The 23,365-nt window shown below is 35.6% G+C and overlaps 3 protein-coding genes across 3 annotated transcripts; 2 read left to right on the top strand and 1 right to left on the bottom strand.

Moving 5' to 3' along the window:
* Positions 1–4,368: 4,368 nt before the first annotated feature.
* Positions 4,369–14,462, top strand: LOC18607812 (S3 self-incompatibility locus-linked pollen protein). The gene is made up of 14 exons (XM_007042180.3): positions 4,369–4,672; positions 5,282–5,344; positions 5,465–5,902; positions 5,986–6,067; positions 6,892–6,953; positions 7,101–7,195; positions 7,375–7,454; positions 8,150–8,233; positions 8,683–8,799; positions 9,171–9,256; positions 9,399–9,505; positions 9,788–9,879; positions 9,965–10,041; positions 13,838–14,462. Exons 1-14 carry the CDS (start codon positions 4,520–4,522, stop codon positions 14,324–14,326), a joined length of 2,025 nt encoding a protein of 674 aa, XP_007042242.3. The 5' UTR covers positions 4,369–4,519; the 3' UTR covers positions 14,327–14,462.
* A 605-nt stretch (positions 14,463–15,067) lies between these two features.
* Positions 15,068–16,824, bottom strand: LOC18607813 (HSP40/DnaJ peptide-binding protein). The gene is made up of 3 exons (XM_007042182.3): positions 16,462–16,824; positions 15,702–16,237; positions 15,068–15,554 (listed from the first exon to the last, which is right to left on the bottom strand). The coding sequence occupies exons 1-3, from the start codon at positions 16,663–16,665 to the stop codon at positions 15,113–15,115; spliced, it is 1,182 nt and encodes a 393-aa protein (XP_007042244.3). The 5' UTR covers positions 16,666–16,824; the 3' UTR covers positions 15,068–15,112.
* A 2,180-nt stretch (positions 16,825–19,004) lies between these two features.
* Positions 19,005–22,231, top strand: LOC18607814 (Protein kinase superfamily protein). The gene is given in 3 exon segments (XM_088804042.1): positions 19,005–21,342; positions 22,021–22,100; positions 22,103–22,231. Coding segments are annotated over 3 exon segments (2,061 nt in total). The 5' UTR covers positions 19,005–19,384; the 3' UTR covers positions 22,126–22,231.
* The last annotated feature ends 1,134 nt before the right edge of the window (positions 22,232–23,365 follow it).

Genomic DNA, 23,365 nt, shown 5'->3' on the forward strand with positions numbered 1-23,365 from the left:
CCAGTAATGTACTTTCATTTTGGTATATAACTTTGTACTATACAAAACAAACGCACCCAACATTTTTAATTAAGTAAACTACTTTCAATGCATAATTTATATATTACCAGTAGTACCATAGTCCTCCTCTTTTTTTTTTTTTGGGCTAAGTCCATCATTATATTTCTCGAAGTCCCATCCCATCCAATATAGCAATATCCACACTTCTTCATTACTCTATTAGATTTTTTTTTTCTCCTTTCAGTTTTATGTGTATATATAGACAAGGCAATGAAAATAGCTAGAGTACCTGGAAATTAGATTATCCTGATTTTTTATACTAAAGAAAATGATGGTAACTCATAAGTATGTCAAGTTTTTTTTTTTAAGGGCTGAAATCATTTCATTTCATAAGCTATGCAAAAAACAAACACAAAAAGGAGGACAATAAACCTCCATCCACAATAAGACATAAGTCTGCAGACAACTAAAAAACAATATGCAGCAACTAGATCACCCTGTATACCCAAAAAAAAAATTTACAACCTCCTAACAAGCACAGGAGGTTAGTGAAACCTCATTCCACCAATCAGAGGATATCTACAAATTTGTTCTTGATGTCTTTAGGACCCCTAACAATTCAAGTCAGATGGGAAAGCATAAAAAAAGAAGAGGTGCTGTTGAGTGGATGTTGATGGTGCTGTCAAGGGAAGCCCTGATGAGGCAATGCTTCGTGATGCAAATGGTGCTATTAGGGTTACTTTCTCTAAGACTATTGGGATTGAAGATTCTAGTATGGCAGAACTTTTAGCTATATATTAGGGAAGCGTTCTTAATCTTCGCTATCTCAAGCTAAAATGAGTCTCACAAATTGTTGATCGAAAGTGACTGTATTAATGCCGTTAGATGGTGTAGGTAGCCAAAGACTAGTCCATGGCGTATGACAAAGGTTATTTCGTACATTGAAAACCTGAAATTTCAAGTCAAAGAGTGAGACATCCATCACACGCTTAGGGAGGCAAATGACACTGCGGATAGCCTTGCTAAACAGGGGATCCAGAGGGATAACTATCTGTTAAATGTTGTGGATGACTGATGGTTTGCTGTTGTGTTTGTGTCTGTTTCTCCTTCTAGTTGATGTTGGGTGTTCATGGCACCGCCGGCTAGATTGGTGTCTTATCTGTGTGAGGGAGGATTGGACTTTGCAGCCTGTTTGATATTTCTGACTGCAACTGCAAGGTTGGGAAATGGAGGGTGTGAAAGATCTTTGCATGTACGTTTGGTACTTTATAATATAATATGATTATAAGTAATGTGATTGTAAATAATATGATTACAAATGATATAATTGCAAAGAAGATAATATTGTAATGTTCGGTATATAAATAAGGTAATGATTAAAATGTAGAAAAACTAATATTGCAACGTTTAGTTTATAAGTATTTTATTGAGAATGTAATATCAATTTTTAAAACTATTCATACTTATTAAAATACAAATTTAATATATTTGTATTTTTTTATTATTAATTTTTATATAATATCATCTCTTAAATATATTTTTAATGTTATGTATTTTATTTTTATTTCTTATTATAATCTCATATATTTTATTTTTATTTTTTAATATAATTTTTTACATTTTATATTTTATTTAAATTTTTTTAAAAGATAATATAAATTTTATTAACAATCACTATAATTACTGAAAATAAAAAAAATCTCTTAAAATTTATATATAAAAAAATAAATTATAACATTATAAAATATTTTTAATAAAGTAACAAAATTAAAAGATAAAAATATATTTGAAAACATCATAAAATGTAATACAATTTGATTGCATTGATTTATATTGTAATAATTTATTAATAAATATTATAATTTAATTTAATTATATTATATTATAAAAAATGTGCTTTTACGTTTTTTTATCAAATGTTATTATTGCTATTGTTTCTGTTCTGGACGGAAAGAGTGACTAGGCGTCGCTTGGGAGGGCAGGTTTGTCCATATCGTGCGTTTGTTTCTGTTTTGCAAGGGAAGTGTACCTAGTCGTCTCTTGGGAGGGAGGTTTGTCTATATTATGTAGGGAGTGCCTTTTGTCTCTGTCTGGTCTATTTTTGCTTAATCTTTTGAGACGGTACTGGAATAGATGTAGGTGGTGTGAATATTGGGTGAGATTTGTCCTGTTTGGTGCTTGTCCACAAAAGCAGTTTGGGTTGTACGCTCAGGGTCTCGTGTGCATAAAATTGAAATTGCTAAACACGTTTTGTACTTCCCTGGAGGTCAACGCCTCTGTTACTCCAGTTATGAACTGATTGATTATACCTTTAAAAAAAACTCAGAGGATTTAGCCATACAAAACAACAAGACCCCTATACAGCATGCACTACTCTTTTCACAGCATTAATCAATAAACCCAAAAAGCAAGATTTTGAAACTTTCCTGTACATTGTGCGCTTGAATTGTTGCAGCATCTTGCATTCATAAAAACCCCTATTGTCACAACGAGACTACCTGCAACAGCAACCATGGGCTCCTGCAAAAAAACCAAACATCACCCTGCCAACATAGAAGAGCATTACTACCAGAACAAAAAACCAACCGAAGCCATAAGCACGCCTCCGTCCAATTGTCAACACAAACAGCAACAAAGGAGAAACTTGCTCCCAAACCACAAGAAAGGAGCAACCGGGAGGAGAGAGAACAAAGACTTGGGTTACATATCATCAACTTCATCACTCAAGACCCAAATAAACTTCTCAGATCTCTGGACTCCTGATTTAGCAAGAGAGTCCGCAGTATAATTTGCTGATCTTAGTATTTTAACAATGTCCCACTCCTTGAGTTTAGACTTAAAAAACTCAATCTGAACAACAACAGTTTTAAGTTTCCACGGTGCAGTATGTGGGTTATGCCCCTATTTAACTGCATTTTCGGAATCATTTTCAATAATAAGCTTGTGGGTAGCCCATTTTGAAGCAACATAAATTTGAAAAGCTTTCCTAATAGCTTTAAGCTCAACAGCATTAGCATCCATAGTACCCACAGATGAAGAAAAAGAGAATGTGAATACGCCCATCACTATCTCTTAGAACTCCATCAATACCCGTTTCACCTAAGCTTCTGTTCGAAGTCCGGTCAACATTAAATTTAAGCACACCATTGGTGGGAGCTTGTCATGCAATGTCAAGTTTAAGTTGGCGGGCTCTAGAGGGAGTTACAACAACATTGGGAAACCTTTCCACATCCATCATGCAGATATTCAATTCTGGCCACTTAGAATTTGCCCACCACGCAACCACTGACCTGGTCAAATCATAAACTTGTTAGCTGTCCCAAAATTTACCTTTAAAGATACCTTCATTATGGTCTAACCAAATGGACTACGGAGTTGTACTAAAGGCCATCCGCCATATTTCCTCATGTTCAACAACTTTGGCAGCATCATTCTAAGTCAAAAAAATTGACAAAGGGATCCAAGGGAATGACCCAACTGAAACCCCAATTATTTGCACAACTATACCAAATTCCCCAAGTTTCATCACAACAAAAAATAGATATCTAATAGACTTGGTTTCCCTTCTACATAGTAAACAACATTCTTAATTTTAAATATATATATATATATATATATTCAATTTTCATTATTGAAATCCAATATACCCCAAAGCAAACAATGAAATGTAATGCACAAATATTCTATTTAAAAAACAAATAATGATTTTTCTTTTTATCGATATTTAACTTATTTTTTACTGAAAATAATTACTTTATCTATTATTTTTTGAAAAAAATTCTATTCATTCTTTTTTTTCTTTTGAGGTCATGATTGTTCTTTGTTAATTTTACATGGAAGATACTAATCATCCTAATTTGTTTTATGTGTTTTTGGGCCAATTATTTCATCTAATATGACAGTAATTTATTAGTATAGTTCTGAATTTTTTACTTAATTGGAATCATGAATTGGTGGTTTCCATTTAAATTAAATCTATGATAATAAATTAATTCCATATAAGACATAATTTATAAGGCAAGTAAGATCACTATTTTGATACAAATTTCCTTTCAAAAGTATTGTCGTAGTCAGATATTTGCTAATTGGCCAGAAAGGAAAACCTATTCTAATTTCAATCCTTTATGTCCAAAAACAGAGAAAAGGATTTATTCTTATACGGGATAAGATAGTCACTAACCGAGGTAGAGATAACCGTACTCTTTAGTAGGACACAAATCGCTATCTAGCCAAACATCGCCTAACAACAAACCCGAGCCAAATGCATGCGTCGTCGTTTCCAAAGAAAAAGAGAAAAGAGGACGGATGCCGGTCAAAATCAGAATTATAAAACAAATAACATTTTCAAAATCCGATCGCTATAATAAGATAAAAACCCAGAAAAAAAAAAGAAATGCTTAAAAGGGAAAAACAGAACAGAAAAAGATAGAGAGAGAAAGAAAGAGATGAAAGGTTGTTTCGTCTGAAAGTTGTTGATTACCTGACTGAGAGATAGTGGGAGAGAGAGAGGGAGAGAGAGATGGATCCAGAGCAAACTTTTATCAGGGTGCAAGAGAGGTTTTCTCAGATATTAACGCCGAGAGTGAGAGTTGCTTTGGAGTATATCTATCTCGTCATTGCCATTACTTCCTTTTGTATGCTTGTTGTTATGCATGCCAATTATGTTCAACAGGTATTTCAACTCTCACCTTTTTCTTTTTTCCGTTCGAATTTAGTTAACTTGTTGGGGGCGTTTCTGATTTTGGGTTTTCTGGAATATTGTTTCATCGGGATTATAAGAGTTTAAATGATGTAATTTGAGCAAAATTTTTCTGGGTTTTTTGTAGTATTTGAAACTGTTCTAGGTTTAAATTTTTTTTTTAGTTTTATTCTAGTTTAGTACCGTTCAAAATTTCAATTCATGACGGCGCTTCTATAATTATCTAAGTTAAAACTTGAGTAACTGATTTAATATTTGTTTAGAAGAAACTGTTTTTTTTTTACCGCTGAACGTTTGATCAACTGATGTTACTTGCATAATCGATGATTGTGATATGTTCTCCGAATAATGGAAATAGTTGGAGATGGTTCATTGTTTGTGACACTAGCGTGAGCTGGATTGCTAATATAATCATGAGACGGATGGTTATTTACCAAGGAATTGAACTAGGGTGTCAGTGGAAGAGGGATGGCCAACATGAGATTTGTTATCTTCTTATATTCTTTTTCCTCTTCTTTGAGTTGCTTTTCTTAACGCATAAGGAAAACTTAACTGAATGGTGATACTTTTTTGCATATGAAGCCTGGCTGTTCGAGTGAGCTCTCTGGAGTGGAGTCAAAGGAAGTCCAGCTTATTCAGATTAAGGTATGCAATCAGCTTTTATTTTTGTAACATATTAATGATACATAAAGTTTCAAGAGAATCAGAGTTCTGTTTAATATCAAACTATTGCACCTAAGACCTCAAATTTGTCCTTTGTTGCAGATAACCAGTGCAGGCTTGTGGTCACGAAATGAGTCTGAACATGCTGTTGTAAATAATCCTGATTTGGAAACTGTAACTGAAAATGTAGAAGTTGCAAATGTTGATGATGATGGGTTGATGTTCTTGGCTGCCAAGTTTTGGTTGAACTGGTTTGGTTCGGGTGCCAGGAGGGGAAAATTGGCATTGAAGTTCTGGAAGACTGATGGTGAACTTATTGAGCAGCAAGCAGAAAGCTCTACGAACGTTGAAAGCTCAAAGCCAACTGTTGATGATGTGGTTGTTAAAATTGAGAAGGAGGAGACACGTAGTGGTTTCTCTTTATCTGCGAAACAAACATTTAGAGCAGCTATCTTTCACTTTGGCAAAAAGTGGTATAGACGATTATCTTTCATTTGGAGACATGCAATTCAGATCTTTGGAAGTTTCCAGAAGTTGTGGGTGAGTTAATAAGGAAACGAACATGTCTTTCCTTTTTCTTGGCTTAAACTTCTCTTTGCTGAGTTTGAACTTCTTAAGTGCAGAATATAACAGGTCTACATTTAAATCTTGATGTTCCTAAGTGGTTGCGCATACTTCACTTGGACAGGCTTAACTCATATGCGGGTAAGGAACATCCTTTTGTCCACTCATCTGTCTTATGCTTTTTCAGAAATAATTATGAATCTTAGGTTTCTTGATGTGAAAAGATCTTGGTTCTCCTTTCTTGTAGATGGTTTTTTCCTTGTTTCATTGAGCATGAATTACATCATAATGGCTGGTGCCATATTCTAGATCAAATATGGTACTAAATCTGATTTTAGCTGACTATTTGCTTATCAAATAATTGACAAGACACAGCAAAGAGATTGTTATTAATGTGTCATATGTTCTGACCGCTACCTAAACTTAAGAAAATTTACTTATTGCTTTTTCACATCTTTTGGGTAAGGGGGTATTTCCGGTCATCTGTTGGCTAGGTTATCCAAGGAAAGCAATAGCATTTATAGCTAGAAATTTCAAAATAATAAAGTTCAAGAACTCTTGGGCGGTTGTAAAATCTACAGGCTTTAGGATTTCTTGTTGTTCCATGTTTCACTAGAATCAATATAAGGAGAAAGGATGGAGATTTTTTTGCCATGATAGGTTTATCGCTGCCAAAAAATAAGGTTCTATCATTTCTTAAATTGTTTCTGTCTCTTCTTCTTTTCTCTTCTTTTTCTACTTAGGGATTACAACTCTTGAGATGCATGAGACCAATGCTGAGCCTTCTGTGTTGGAATTTACTTGAAAAAGTTTGCTTCTGTCCCAATATCAAAGATGAGATTGTCTATGGGGCTGATGTGCACCATTTCTGATTGCTAGCTGCTAATATATATCTGAATGTGCACCATTTTTGGGTGTGCAAGACTTATTATAATTTTAATAAAAATTTGTGCTATTCATTTCAGTGCAGTGGCTTGAGAAAAGAAGTAAAGCATTTGAGCCGACTTATCTCTATACTATGGAAAAGGTATTTTCTCTCTGTGTCTGAATTTTCTGCTACTGGTGAATCTTTACTGTATTCAAAGATATATTAATGTGTTGTGGAAAAAAAATCAGCCATCTTTGGAAGCTTAGTATCTTATGTTTTTAATATAACAAATTGCTGCTGTTGCAGGGTTACTTCTTACTGCCTGAAGTGGCTAAGTCTCAGCATAACATACTTACTATTAATATAAGCATATCAGCTCGACATCCCTGTTTTGGGAACAGGTTAGATGTGCTGAACTTTACTATTTTCCACTGCCATTTTCATCTTTCTTTAGGAGCAATTTTATATCTCCCATTTGGTGATATCATCTCCTTTGTTTTTTTAGCTTGTTCTCAACTTAAATGCTGTGTCTAAACGAAATAAGGAAGACATACGTTAATGAATGCTATCTTTTTTGCAGGTGGCAGCAACTTCTCATAAATAGATTTGTTGGGTATGACACTATTTTGATGAATAGTTTATTACATCGGCCTGGTCAAGGTAATACTTTGTTACATGGATGCAGCATCATACTTTCTTTTGTGGCTTTTGAGTTCTACAACATGCAAAGACATGTGTTTGCATGAGGTGTATCACAAATAGTTGATTCAGTTCCTTGTATGTTTCTGCCAATTTTCATTTTAAGATTGTTTTATCTTTTCATACTTGGTTTTCATTTTATTATTCACTTAACATAGCAAGTTGTAATTCTTCCCAGTTTTATCTTATTTTACACCACACACAGTGGTTTAATTCAAATTTTTGTGGATGAAATCCTAAGTACTATCTCCTGCTCTGGTTTAATTTCTATACGGATGACATCTTTGAGTGGCAATTTTCTTTATATATTCACTAATATAACGAACATCTCTCCAACATTGTGTACTTCATATCAATGCTGTCAGTGGTCAACTTTTGATAATAGCAGGCTCTCTGCACACCCTTCTAACTTTAACAGTGGTTTTTGTTGTGCATAAATGTTTTCTGTCACCCACTTAAATGGAAGTGTAGCTGATTTTAGGGTATCTTGTGCATAGCCTATTACAAATGCTAAATTTAGAATATGCATTATGATGGTAGGGCTTATGCATTAATTGGGTTATATTGAAACGTGTTGGTTGCTTCTTTGGCATGGTGAGTTCTGAGCTGTTTTGTGGCTCTAGAATCTTTAAGCATGTTTTGGAACTTCATTGCAGGTTATCTTTATAATTTTCAGACAAAGGAGTTCTATAATCTTAGTTATGCACAAGAATTGCCAGATGGTACTGCAAGATTAGAAGGTTTGTAGATTTAACTTCTTTTCATGCGTTAAGCACCCTTATATAACACGAACTTGGCCATCTAATGCTACAATGTCACTTGTGCATATAATTTGGCCCTATTTATTTTAGTAAGTAGGTAATTATCTTGTTCTTATGTTTCGTGGTGTCCTTGGAATAGGTAGTCTGACTTGTGCATAAGCAATTTCACTAAAATGTGGCTTTATCCCTTCTCCAACATGTGTAGTTTCAAGTCATTGCCCATTTCCATTTGAAGATGAAAACCGTAAAAAACACAAAAACAAAGATAGAAACAAGAATAAGAAAGAAAAATGACACTCAATCCTTATAAAATGGCTAAAATGCTAATATATGATTGTCACATGTCAATTATTTAATTTCGTTTTGTCATAAGTGGATGTAAATTCTGCTTGGGTGAGTTATGCATCTTTTATCTGGTTTCAATGCAGACTATCTTGTCACCAAGTGTGGGGTGCTCATGATGTCTTTGTTCGTTTTTTTCACAACCACCATGTCAGTATCATTTACATTGAGGGAAACTCAGACTCGCATGCTGAAATTCACAGGTTTGTTAAATTCCATTTTCTTGACAGGACATCTATCATGGTGCAAGCAATGCAAAGTTTGTGCACCCATAGGATTTTGGCTTTTCCATGTTTTGTTGAAGAAATTCATGATTAAAAAATAGATTCTAATTTGTCACCCTTAACACTTTTGAAATCCTTTAAGATGGACTTTCACTTTTGGTTAGGTTCTCTAGAAAGTCTGACTTTTTTATGTATAGTTCAGCAAAGGAGTCATTTTATTGGATTATATTAATGGATGAATACCCTGGTTAGAGTGGGGTGGCAGCACTTTCATGTTGTCATAATTCCTCATTATTCCCTCAATCATTTCTTTAAATATGATTGGATCTCCTTTTCTCAAATTATTGCAGTGCAGCTTCAACACGCTGCTCGACACAGGCTTCCAACATTTCAGTTGATATTTGTGCATGTAATTGAATCGCTTGTATTTGTACCGGTAGGCATAAATCTTATCTCAACTTATCTTGAAATAAGTTCTCTTCAAAGCCTTTCTCTGATTTTAAATTATTTCTTGGCTTTCCTTTTGAACTTCTTAATGTTTGTCACTAGCCTTACAGAATATTATTGTTTTCTTGCAGATTATGATAGGCATCCTGTTTTTTCTATTTGAGTTCTATGATGATCAGCTATTGGCTTTCATGGTTCTAATTCTTGTTTGGTTGTGTGAACTATTTATACTGATCAGGTTTCTCTCACTCTCTCAATTTGTAACAGTTGGGATATGTGTGTTTTCTTAGGCAGATGGTATTTATGAGCAAGCATATATTTGAGCAACATGACAAGCTCAATTTCTCTACTATACGTTCGAAATCATCTCATCTTAATGAGATAATCACTGTGGTTTCTTTTGCTTTTAATTGGGTTTGGGTTAATATGTACAATATATACCTATGCATCAAACAATTTTACTTTTTATTTTCTAACGCAAAATCTAATTAATATGACTGTTTTTGTCAATAAATTGCAGTGTTAGGACACCAATATCAATGAAGTTCTTTCCCCGCTTCTTTTTGCTCTACTTTCTGGTTTTTCACATATATTTCTTCTCCTATGCGTATGGTATGATCCTGTATTGTTCACAATATGATTTGCTTTGCTAGAATATATTTCTTTTATCCTAAGTCCGTTTTTTGAATTTCTCCAGGTTTTTCATATTTGGCTCTCTCTACTGCTGCCGCGTTTATGCAACACCTTATTCTGTACTTCTGGAATCGTTTTGAGGTAATTGAACAGGCTGGCAGTTCGCTTTTGTGTATTATGATTTGGATAACTAGTTTATTAATGCTACTAATATTCAACAGCCTTAGCTTTTAACCCATCATTCGCATGGGTTTCTAAAATAAATTTCAATAATTAAATTCCTTTTGATTACTTCTTTTGTCATTTTCTTGTGGACTCATAATTTAATTACCCTTGAACTATTTGTTTTAAAATAAATTTAAAGTACTCATAATTTAATAACCCTTGAACTCTTTGTTTTAAAATAAAATTGAAGTTCTATTCCAAAAAAATAAAATTGAAGTTCACTTTCATTTTTCTTTGAAAGAAATGCTTATATCTTACTTATATGTGGTAATAAATGTAATTAATAACAGTAGAAGAAAAGGTAGACAAAGTAAAACACAAATAAGAAGGTCAAATCCTTAATCACCTATAAAATAATTCTTCAAAAAGTATAGAACCTTAAATCTCATATTTAAACAATGCGTGTAATATTATTATATATTTGGGAAAATTACAATAAGGTGGAAATGCTAAGCTTTGCTTAAAAGGGAACAACCACAAAGACCAATCTTCGCATTAGGAGTGATTATAGCATTTCCACTAATAGCAATATATTAATTAGGGGATGAATAATGAAAATATAGTGTCAAGAGGCGACTAGAAATTTAATTAGAAGCAATTTATTAGGGAAAACATATGAGCAGGGCAAAGAGAAGGGTTATGTAATATGAGTGATGCTAGATGCACCCCAATTTATATCACCTCCATCATTGCACCTTATGTGGAAATTTCATGACATCAAAACATTGTAACACACTTTTTTGTCTTTACCCAACAGTGAGTCCTCCTTTTGTTTGTGTCAAATACTCGACATATTCTCTATACTTAATATGCTTTACCAAATTCAGCCAACTTTCCCTTCTCACTGGTCATCCACTCCTAGCCTCCTTTTTTTTGTCTTGCTTCTAATATCAAATCTAGAATTTAATCTTATTCGCATAAAATTACTTTGAAACTCAAACCTAAGAATAAAATCCAAAAATCAAACTAAACACTTACAAGAGTTCATGAAAGGAAATAAGAGTGTCTAGCCTCTAGCATACTCTACGTTAGGGAAACAGCCTGACCAAGAAATGCTCGAAGCTCGAGACACCTATCAATCACCTATTTCACCCGCAAATAATCCATAACCAAATATCACCTCCATCATTGCACCTGATGTGGAAATGTGATGTCATCAAAACACTGTAGCACACTTTTTGGTCTTTGCTCAACAATGAGTCCTCTTTTTGTTTGTGTCAAATACTCGAGATATTCTCTATCCTTAATATGCTTACCAAATTCAGCCAACTTTCCCTTCTTACTGGTCATCCACTCCTAGCCTCCTTTTTTTTGCCTTGCTTCTAATATCAAATCTAGAATTTAATCTTATTCGCATAAAATTACCTGAAACTCAAGCCCAAGAATAAAATCCAAAAATAAAACTAAACACTAACAAAGAGTTTGTGAAAGGAAATAAGAGTGTTTAGCCTCTAGCATACTCTACCTTAGGAAAATAGCCTGACCAACAAATGCTCAAGCTCTAGACACCTATCAGTCACCTATTTCACCCGCGAATAATCCATACCCAAATATCACCTCCATCATTGCACCTGATGTGGAAATGTCATGTCATCAAAACATTGTAACACACGTTTTTGTCTTCACCCGACAGTGAGTCCTCTTTTTGTTTGTGTCAAATACTCGAGATATTCTCTATCCTTAATATGCTTACCAAATTCAGCCAACTTTCCCTTCTTATTGGTCATCCACTCCTAGCCTCTTTTGTTACAACCTTGCTTCTAATATTAAATCTAGAATTTAATCTTATTTGCATAAACTTACTTTGAAACTCAAACTCAAGAATAAAATCCAAAAGTCAAACTAAACACTTACAAGAGTTCATGAAAGGAAATAAGAGTGTCTAGCCTCTAGCATACTCTAACTTAGGAATAGCCTGACCAACAAATGCTCAAAGCTCTAGACACCTATAAATCACCTATTTCACCTGCAAATTATCCATACCCAAATATCACCTCCATCATTGCACCTGATGTGGAAAAGTCGTGTCATCGAAACATAGTAACACACTTTTTTGTCTTCGCCGACGGTGAGTCCTCTTTTTGTTTATGTCAAATACTCGAGATATTCTCTATTCTTAATATGCTTACCAAATTCAACCAACTTTCCCTTCTTACTGGTCATCCACTCCTAGCCTCCTCTTTTGTGCCTTGCTTCTAATATCAAATCTAGTATTTAATCTTATTCGCATAAAATTACTTTGAAACTCAAACCCAAGAATAAAATCCAAAAAATCAAACTAAACACTAACAGAGTTCATAAAAGGAAATAAGAGCGTCTAGCCTCTGGCATACTCTACCTTACTAAAATAGCCTGACCAAGAAATGCTCAAAGCTCTGGACACCCATCAATTGCCTATTTCACCCGCAAATAATCCATACCCAAATATCACCTCCATTATTGCACCTGATACGGAAATGTCATGTCATCGAAACATTGTAACACACTTCTTTGTCTTCGCCCGACAGTGAGTCATCTTTTTGTTTGTGTCAAATACTCGGCATATTCTCTATCCTTAATATGCTTACCAAATTCAGCCAACATTCCATTCTTACCGGTCATCCACTCCTTGCCTCCTTGTTTTTGCCTTGCTTCTTATATCAAATCTAGGATTTAATCTTATTTGCATAAAATTACTTTGAAACTCAAACCCAAGAATAAAATCCAAAAATCAAACTAAACACTAACAAGAGTTCATGAAAGGAAATAAGAGTGTCTAGCCTCTAGCATACTCTACCTTAGGAAAATAGCCTGACCAACAACTGCACAAAGCTCTAGACACCTATCAATAACCTATTTCACCCACAAATAATCCATACCCAAATATCCCAAGTCAAAACAATTGAACAAAAATAAAAACAATGTCAACAAATCACAGAACAATAAAGGCAGTCTCTATAAGTTGTCTATTCTGCGCATGAATGAAATGGTTATGTGAGCTTTGAGATAAATGCAAGTTCAAAAAAGAGAGAGTTAGAGCATGGCAGGGTAAATCAGGAAGAGAAGAAGAATAAATATAGTAGAGGGTACGGTGTGAAAGGGAGACATTAGTGGCAGTGAAGATATCAGCAGTGGTGAGGTGAGTGTGGAGAAAATGAAGTTATAGAGTGAAGAAGAGAGAGAATGAAGCAGAAAATGAAAGAAGAAAGAAGGAGAGAAAGCGAGGAAATAAAACAATGTATTTTTTGATGATGTGGTAATGCCATGTCAGGCAGGATTAGGGAGATGATGCAGATTGGTGGGACAACTTGTATATGCCTCTAATGATTCAGTATGTATTTTTACTAATTCGGAAAGTCTATGCATCAAAATTTTGAATATTCATAGGAATTTTCCCTTTTACTTCAGAGTTTAATGAGTTTGAACAAATATGGAAAAACGTATTGGAAATTAATTGGCTCTACAATTCTAAGTTTGAAAAATAATGACATGACAACTTTCAGTATTTAAGACTATCCACTCGTCAGAAAATGAGACTGTCCACATTGGATAGTTTCCTTTCTGGTTAGAGGCTTTGGCCTTCCATGTACTAGTATCATTATATTAGATTATGTTAGATAAGTATGTTAATGTTGCACTACTAGTCAATTTGGGAAAAGTATTAATTTCCCATTTTTATTATTTTTGAAATTTTACATTTGTAGCACTTATCAATATGTTATACTACTCGTAGGTACCTGCACTTCAAAGGTTTTTGCAAAATCGGCGGTCTCAGCTTCAGCAACATCCTGACTTCCACATCACATCTTCGACTATACTTGCATCTACTCTACACATTACAAGATTGAACACCAGGAATCCAGGCCTAGTTAATACAGATTCGACCTCTGGGCCAGGGTTGAGACCTGGATCTGACCAAGCAGTGCCAGCATATGGAGCCAGAGAAGCTGCTGGGGCTCAAGGACACTTAGGTAATGACAACATGGACCAGAGTGGCAACCCTATGCAGATTCCAGGACAACCTGAGCTACCACAAGCTGAAGCCGGTCCTAATCCTGGGACAATGAGTTCGTTCAGTTCGCTGTTGTTATGGATATTGGGAGGTGCGTCATCTGAAGGTCTCAATTCATTTCTTTCGATGTTTAGAGATGTGAGAGAACAAGGGCAGGTTTATACCGACTCCCCTAGGCATGAAAATCGTGCAACGCAGAATGCCCAATAGTGGGGGCAGTTTTTAAAGGGACGGAGAAGGTAGATTTTAGTGTTAGATGTTTGTATAGCTAATGTTCAAATTATATGTACCGCACATGAACTTGCATAAATATATGTTACAAAAGCCAGTATGTTACAGATGAACACTTCTCATATTCACCTAGGAAACTGTAAAAAGAATGGAGAATCTTGACATGTTAAAATAGGCTTAGCCCTTTTGAAGGCATATTGTGCAATAACTCCAAAGCAGTATGTTAAAAGTTTCTGAATACTAGCTTTGTATTGGGGAATTGATTAAGAGAAGTGGGCCAGGAAAAATCTTTGACAATAATGTACCACGGTTGACACATAAAGCTATCTTCTTGGATTTGATTTTGTAATAGAGTTGCAAAATGGTCCAAAATTTGAAAATGAGAGATAGAAATAATGATAGTGAGCAGAAACTGTATGTTCATTATGGTTGGGTTTCTGTATCATTTTCTTGTGTAAAATGGGTTAATAACAGCTGTTATTCTATTTTACATTCCTGGATCAGTAAGATACTAGTATTCCTTTTTGTTCTTTCAAAAATTGTCGTGAAGAAATTCAATATATGGTATCACTTCAGGAACTAGAGTGTGCCATTCTCCTTTCTTCTCAAGGTTTTACTTGTGTTTGCGTATTTCACTTCCATAGAATGTGAGGCAAAAAGTGTTACCTTGTACTAGTCACATGAAAAGTGTCGTAGTTAAGAGAAAAATAACTTGCATCCTGTAAAAGGTTACAATGCATAAGCAGGGGATTATCTAATGATCAATCAGGAACAGTCTTCCAATATACTACATGCTTCAGAGCGTTGTTGATGGGACAATTCTGAGGGGAAGTTGACAAGAAATGTGATTCTTAAGTCACCTCGCTTTCCTTCTTTGGCATTGGGCATGCCTTGGCCCTGAATGACCTTTTCGTATCCTGGATATATGATATCGTTAAAATGTATGCTCATGGTTTCCCCTCCTAACAGAGGAACTGAAAGGGAGCAACCTGTGAGAGCCTTTACCAAAGGGATCTCGACGGCAATCTCTAAATCGTCGCCTTGCCTCGTAAACAAAGGATGACTCTTCTCTTGTATCAAGAATATGATATCTGCTGGGAGATAGCCTGGTTTCTCATTGCCTTTTCCCTCGAATGTAACTTTTGTTCCTTTTCTCCATCCTGGCTTCAAGTTTATTGTTAGTGTCTCCTCTTCTTGGACAATTATTCTGCCAACATATGCATCAAGTATAATGTTAAAGACTAAATTTAAATCTATTTTTAAGATTTCATCGAACAATTACTCGTTGATATTGTATTAGAGTTAGTAGTAGAAACTCAGGAAAAAGATGGTGTATGCAAAGGGAGTGACATACCCTTCATCCGAGATGACATCTCTGATGACCTTGATCTTTTTTAGCCCTCCATGGCAGAGCTCCTCCAGGGTGCACTCAAGCATTTTTTCTACTGGGGGAGGTTTCCTCCGAGCAACGGATTGAGAGAATATAATAGGAGTGGTACTCCTCCTGCTTGTACTTCTTGAAATGTTTCGCATTTCAGTTTCTGATGTGCACTTTCTACTCATGCTTCTCGAAAGAGGGGAAGGTGAATGCCCACCGACGCTTCCTGACACATTGGGGGATGTCTCAGCATCTGCTCTGCTCCTTCGACTAAAGGTTCTCGATAGAGCGAAATTCAAAGTCTTGGAAGGGCTGCCCCTCCGGCTTGAACTCTTGGACAGGTAGGTTGGTCTAGGTGAAGGCGTGGTGCTCCTTCTACTCGTACTCTTTGAAAGAAAAGAAGAGCGGCGTGAGAAGAAGCTATCATCCACGCTTAGGTTGTTAAGTTTCTCTCTTGTTGAGGGTCTATCGCTACTTCCGAATCCCTGTTCTTGCTTGTTGCTATTGATGGTCTGAAATTGGTATCAAAGCAAACCTTCTCAACATATAAACTAAATAAATGAAAACATATACTAGCATATGTAGATCTTCCCGATTCCTTCCATGCAAGACATTATAAAGGAAACAAAAAAGGGGGAAATATAAATATAAAAATTTAATAAAAGGATAATGCAAATGCTTGGCGATAAGCTTTTGCCATTGAATTTGCATGGAATACATGCATGCATGCACTTACCTTGTAAGCCTCGTCAATATCTTTAAAATTGCCTTCCTCTTCACTTTTGCTCGAAGGACTTCTATGATCAGGATACCATTTGTGGACAAGAGATTTATATGCCTTGCACATATCTTTAATCGATGAACCCTTTGATGAGATGCCAAGAATGCCGTAAAGATCTGTGGACAGCGAACGTGTATGATGATGAGAATGATCTCCCATGAGAGAAACTAGATGGAGGAAAGGAATGTTGCAGTGAATTAATGGAGGAGAGATTGGGAACTGGTTGAGAAAAGGGATAAAAGAGAGAGGGAGAGGAGAATGTGGGTGAGAGGCCAAACCCGAAGCAATTTGTTAGGAGCTTTTATTAGCCAGAATCTGTTTGTTTAACTAGAGATGGGAACAGATCAGTCGTTAGAGCTGACAAGGGCTTCTTAACACTGTTACACCTATATTTAGTAGTGTTTAAGCCTGTCCATCCCATCATATATCCTTAAGCCTTATCTTAATCTACATTAACATCCAGTTAATTTGGGGGAAAATTTGTCTGGGATGATCTTTGATCAAAAGGTTGTTATAACTTAATTTACTCATATGCATGATTAATTTCCTCAAATACTTTACGCTACTCTAATCTAATTAAGTGTGATTAAACATTGAAAATAATTACCTCTATGTATATATGTATCTACTCTTTGTAAGATCAAAGGCTTGATTAATTAGTACTGATTAACTTCCCCAAATGGTTTCTTTTTGTTAGTTTTCACCTCATAGTAATACAAAAGCAAAATAACCTTAAATAATTTAACAAGGCGTGTTTAGTTACGGAATCTTTAAAAGTATGTCGGTTTTTTTTTTGAGAGCAACTATGTTGACTTGTTTGATATGTTGGAATAGTTTAAGAAGTTTTGCTCCATGTAAACAATTAATTTTTGGTGGATTGAAAAATTCTTCGTTTGGGGAGTGGTTCAAACCAAAACTATATGATATAATATTTTAGGATTAATTATTCCTCTTGAAAGTGCATTGAAACGGTTAGTCTTCCTAGCTAATCATATTACATTATCAAGGTATTTTATAGATTATGTTGGGAAATATTGTTCATTGAGTAGGGATATTAATAGGTACCTTATAATCGAGTATTTTACATTATCGAACCTGATTAAGTAAAATTATGATATTTTATAATCGAATTCGAATAATAGTTTTACTATCTGTCATGGGTTTGAGTAGTGTTTTTAGAGTATCCACTACACGAATCCAATTATAAATATTGATTTTAATATTAAATTTTAATTTTTTATATATTATTTTTTGTTTATAAATTCCTTATAATTAATATAATACTTACTAAAATTCATTAATTGTTCTAAACATGATTTTAAACTTTAATTTAATTTTTTATGTACTAACTTTCATTTATTAATTTAATTTTCATTAATAATATACATAAACAATAATTTTGAATTTAATTTAATCGGGTATTTAATCGATAATATCTAGGATAGTTAGATTACAAATTCGGATAATAATTTAAGAATTTAATCGAGTATTTATAAGATTCAAACTCTCTATTGCATAACAAGGTTTGGATTAAAAAATTTTAAAAATAAGAAATATTTTACCCCGTTGATATCTTTATCATTAAGTATATAATTTCCAATTTTAGAGGTTTTTTTATAAAATGATACAAAGATGGTTTGAAAAGTCTTGTGCTTTGGTACAAAAGCTACCGACAAATTCTCAAGGAAACAATCAAGAGATAAATCAAAGTGATTGTAGTTTTGTTATTAGATGATTTAATTAATACTCATTTTTAAAGTGTAGAATAATTGTGCAAAAGTCAATATAATTTATATATATATATATATATCATATTCTAAAAAGATTAAAATTAAAAAACCAGAGGAAAACCAAATTAAGTAACCCCATGCCGGCCTCTCATGTGACCTATTGCTACCTAGCTTTGCCGACTGAGAGGGAAGTGAGTTTGATAAGACAAAACAGTAGTTGTTCATGTGCAAATACGTGTTCTCCTTTTTCTCTTTTTTTTTTTTATAAATTATATTAACAAATTTTGACACGTGGTCAAATCTCATATTGGTGAGCCCTCGAAACGTATGTGGCCGGTATCTGTCATTTTCTGGCACGAAAGTCAAGCAATGGATGAGGGTCAGGAGATACCTTTGAAATTTAGGGGCTGCACCTGTGGAAGTACAGAAGTAAAAACCAAGTAAAAAGATCCAATTATTACAAGTAACAAATGAATGGGAAAATTCCATGATCTGTTCAATGACACTTCCAAGGGTGGATTTGGGTTTTTCTGGCTTTGTTGTGTCAAAGATATTTTTTATTTTACTTCTCTTCAAAGTCAAGATTGTTGACTTTCGTTTCTCTTTTTGATGGGAAATTAATTTTCCCAATGAAACTTCAACTGAGAATTGATTTTGAGCTTGAAGATCAGATTTTTGAGGTTGTTAAATCCTAGACAAAGTTGCAAATGCAGACAATGATTAAGTTGGGGACTGGGACTTTGTTGTTTTAGAACGGATTTTCCTGGCAGCATCAAAGCCCATTTAGCAAATGTTTAGAGGGAAAGAGAGAGAGAGAGAGAGAAAAAAGAAAGTGACATTTGCCCTATGTCAGCAGCAACTTTTGTCCTTTCACCATGTATTGAATTGCGTGCATTCAACGCTCTAATCAAAGCCCCTTCCTCTTCTGGTATGTTTTGACACGCGCCGTGGATGAAAGTAGAGAATGCATGAAACAAAACTCAGCAGCAGCCAAGGAAGAGTGAATGGAGTGGGTTTGACCAATTGGTGCTTTCCTCCTCCATCTCTGCAACTTCCTGTTGTCGTTAACTCATAACCCATATCTTTCCTTTCCTCATCAACCAAAGCTCAGAAAAGAAAACCTATCGATCTTGAATGAAAAAAGAAAAATGCATAGACGCAAGATGAAGCTTAGTTTAGAGCTTGCCTGTTTCATTTTCCTTTCTGCCCTTTCTTTTACCTTAGCTGCCTCACCTTCAGCTTCCACTAACTCATCTGCAAAATGTCCAATGGACCTCAACTATGTGACAAGAATCCCATGGAACTCATCCGTGTGCCGCAACTTCCACCCTAACTCAACTTCCAAAACTGAAATTGCAAAACAAAATTGTTGCGTATCTCTACTATTAGTCTTTGGTATTGGACTTGCCCAACATCTTAAAGAAACCTCTCTCTTTCAGCTACCAAATTTGCCCACTTCTGTTTCTTGCCTCCAAGATTTCCAGTCAAAGCTCAACTCTCTCTCTCTTCCTGGTAACCTTGCTTCCCTTTGTTTTGAGCCTATGCAGTTTGTGATTACACCTGATCTTTGCGCCCACATACAAACAACCCAAGATTGGGTTGCCAAGCTAGGAGAATCTACTGCACTTGACCAGGCGTGCAGGTCTGATCTCAGTGATCTTACTGCTTGTGATACTTGTCTTCGTGCTGGTAACGAAGTTCAGACTAAGTTGGTCTCTCTTGATGGTAATTCAAATCATTCTACTGATTGTTTTAATTTTATTGTTCTTTATGCTGCTGGAATTGCTAATAAGTTTGGACCTGAAAGTGATGGGACTGTGGAATGTGCTTTTGCATTAACTTTGAACAAACAATCCAGTTCAGCCAGTGAAAGACGTTCAGTCCTTGTTTTTGGCTTGACGGGAGCTGGGGTTGCACTTTTTGTTACGTTTAGTTTGTTGGGTTTGTACTTTTGGTATGAAAAAAAATTTACAAAGAAAAATAACAGTGGCTCTGATTCTAATTTTTACGATTTAGAGGAGCAAGAGTCTAGGCCAAAATTGAGGCCCAATACAGGTTCAATTTGGTTCAAACTTCATGATCTTGAGAAGGCCACGGATAATTTCTCACAGAAGAATTTTATAGGGAGAGGAGGGTACGGTTTTGTTTACAAAGGGGTTTTACCTGATGGGACGGTGGTTGCGGTTAAGAGGATTATAGAATCAGAGTTTCAAGGAGATGAAGAGTTTTGCAATGAGGTTGAGATTATTAGCAATCTGAAGCATAGGAATCTTGTGCCACTTAGAGGGTGCTGTATGATTAATGGTGATGAAAACTATGATGAGGGAGGGAGCGGAAGGTATCTTGTCTATGATTATATGCCAAATGGAAATCTTGATGACCATTTGTTCCCATCAAAAATGGAAAGTAAACCATTGAGTTGGCCTCAGAGGAAGAACATAATTTTGGATGTGGCAAAGGGGTTAGCTTATTTGCACTATGGAGTGAAGCCTGCAATATATCATAGAGATATTAAGGCCACAAATATATTGCTTGATGCTGATATGAGAGCAAGAGTGGCAGATTTTGGGTTGGCGAAGCAGAGTAAGGAAGGTCAGTCTCACCTCACTACTAGAGTGGCTGGAACTCATGGATACTTGGCCCCTGAATATGCTCTTTATGGGCAGCTGACTGAGAAGAGTGATGTTTATAGTTTTGGTGTGGTTGTTTTGGAGATAATGTGCGGGAGAAAAGCTCTTGATTTGTCGTCATCAGGCTCACCTCGTGCATTTTTAGTAACAGATTGGGCTTGGTCATTGGTGAAGGCAGGAAAAATAGAGGAGGCTTTGGATCGTTCCTTGATCAATAATGGGGATTCTGTTAGTTCAAATCCAAAGGCTATAATGGAGAGATTTCTGCAGGTTGGCATCTTGTGTGCTCATGTAATGGTAGCTTTACGGCCTACCATTTTGGATGCACTGAAAATGTTAGAAGGTGATATTGAAGTTCCTGGAATTCCAGATCGACCAATGCCTCTTGGACACCCTAAGTTTTATGGTGATGGCAATGCTTTCAGCATCTCACCAACATTAAGTGGACCACAACTGTGTACGGGAGACATGCTCAGGTAATCTAGAATGGTCGTAGTTTCCATCACTATTTGTAGTTGGCTAAATGAACATGGAGAAGCAGAAGTTTGAGGAGGGTGCTTGTTGTGTTTGTCAATAGGCTTTTCATACAAGATGCCTGGAACAAACGTAATCAGGTCATAGCCAGCTAGTATATTATAAATTCAAGATATTATTTTGTAGTCATAGAATTGCGATGTTATAATGTTCTGCAAGAAAAGTTTGGGGTGGCTTAAAGGACTCAGTGATATAAATGAAGATCTGAAGATGTGTGTATTAGATTGGTGTATCTAGTCCTCAATCATCAGCTTCTACAAACCAAGCATTGACCTCCATTGGCTGCCAAGAAGATAGGGGTGGCGAGAGAATCTGGAAAAAGCTCTTACCAGCTGAAGTTTTTTAGCTCCTTTTTTCCCTTTATTTTTTGGTAAAACTATGAATGATGTCAGACTTTCTGCATGATCATGAAAAAAATCAAGTTGCAGTTAGAATCTTGCTTGGCTTCAATGCATGGAGATGTAAATATGCTGGGTTTATTTCTCTTCTTTCACCATAAAACCTGGCACATACTGCTCATTTTGATTTTCCCCCCATTTTTAATGATAACTTGGACTTGAAAAAGCCATTTGTCGTACTAGTGAAATAGCAAGCAGGCTTGACAGCTGTGTACTCTGCAGGTCATTGAAGAGAGATAATGACTCCAGTGGGTTCTCAATGCGCAAAGATTTCAAACATTCCATTCTTTTTGTCATGCTATCCTTCTGTATATAGGTTTTGTTTAGTCCTTGTATGCTAGCTCTAGCTTGTAGACTTGTTCTGATTTATGTAATGTTGTATAGTGAATTTGGGTTCAATTCAGTTTATTAAAATCACAATATATTTTTTAAACTGTTTGTTTTTTTTCCTTAAAAAATGATTGGGACAATCTTTCATATGTTAGAGCAGCTGCAAAAACTAGCATTGCATATGACATAGTGCACTTTGCTGCAGAGCTCAACTGCAAGCTCAATAGCTTCAAAGAGAGGCATGTGGGAAACTGGGAATACAGAACACCATGAGCATGCTTTTCTACACAGGTTGAAGCTTGTTCATTGGCAAAAACCAGGGAAATGGAAGAGCTTTGCTTGCTCTTTTGCGCGTGCAAGTGTGTGTGTGTGTGTGGGAGACGCGAATTGCAGCTGGGAAACTGCTCAGTTTGGGTTTCCATGAATGCAAGTAGAAAACTACTGTTAAAAATTACAGAGCATCCTCACTTCTTGGTTGAGAGATGAGAACTGCTGCACCAAAGAGATTGTGCCATTTTGGATGGTCCCTTCGGTGCCAACCTTTTTTGAAGCTGAAAAAGGCTGGAAGTTATATCATTATAACTCATCAACTTCTGGATCAGGCGCTGAGAATGCTGGCAAGATATTCTGGTTCATCCATTGCCTGTGAGCAGCCAATGGTTGCCTGCAAAATACTTTGTTCTGGCATTCATGGGTGTCAATAGTTATATCATTTGTCGTTGATTGAATGGGTTTTGAAACAGCAGAAACCATGACGGAAGTCCTTTCAAGAAGTTATCTGCTACCACTGTCCTCTCTAGCAGATGGGTGTTGGTCTCTTATCTTGCTGATATTTTCTAGAATTATTGTTCTGTTCCTTTGTTACAAATTTTAGAGCAAGGTTGAAGACAGATTTGTTATTAGTGCAATTGGAGTTCAAATTCCTGAAACCTTGCCGCTGCTCCCATATTTTCAAAATAAGATAGGAGAAGACCGTTGCCAGCTCTGATCTCGTCTCACTCGGTCATATTTTCAAACTAGCATCCATCTTTTTCTTTTCTTTTCCCGCCGGCGAAACGGCAATGTCGCCGTAGCTAGCATCCATCTCCCGACTCGTTTACATGTGTTCGCTCCCTCTGTTGTTACCAAGAATTCTCCAGGAATTCTAACCCTGACTCTAAGCAACCCTACCATTTCTAAGAACACGAACTCTACCCGAGATTTCTTCCAAAAGGTGCGAAAATGCTCCTGTGATTGA

This window comes from Theobroma cacao, chromosome 2 (genome assembly GCF_053813885.1).
Source record: "Theobroma cacao isolate CCN51 chromosome 2, ASM5381388v1, whole genome shotgun sequence".
Classification (NCBI taxonomy): domain Eukaryota; kingdom Viridiplantae; phylum Streptophyta; class Magnoliopsida; order Malvales; family Malvaceae; genus Theobroma; species Theobroma cacao.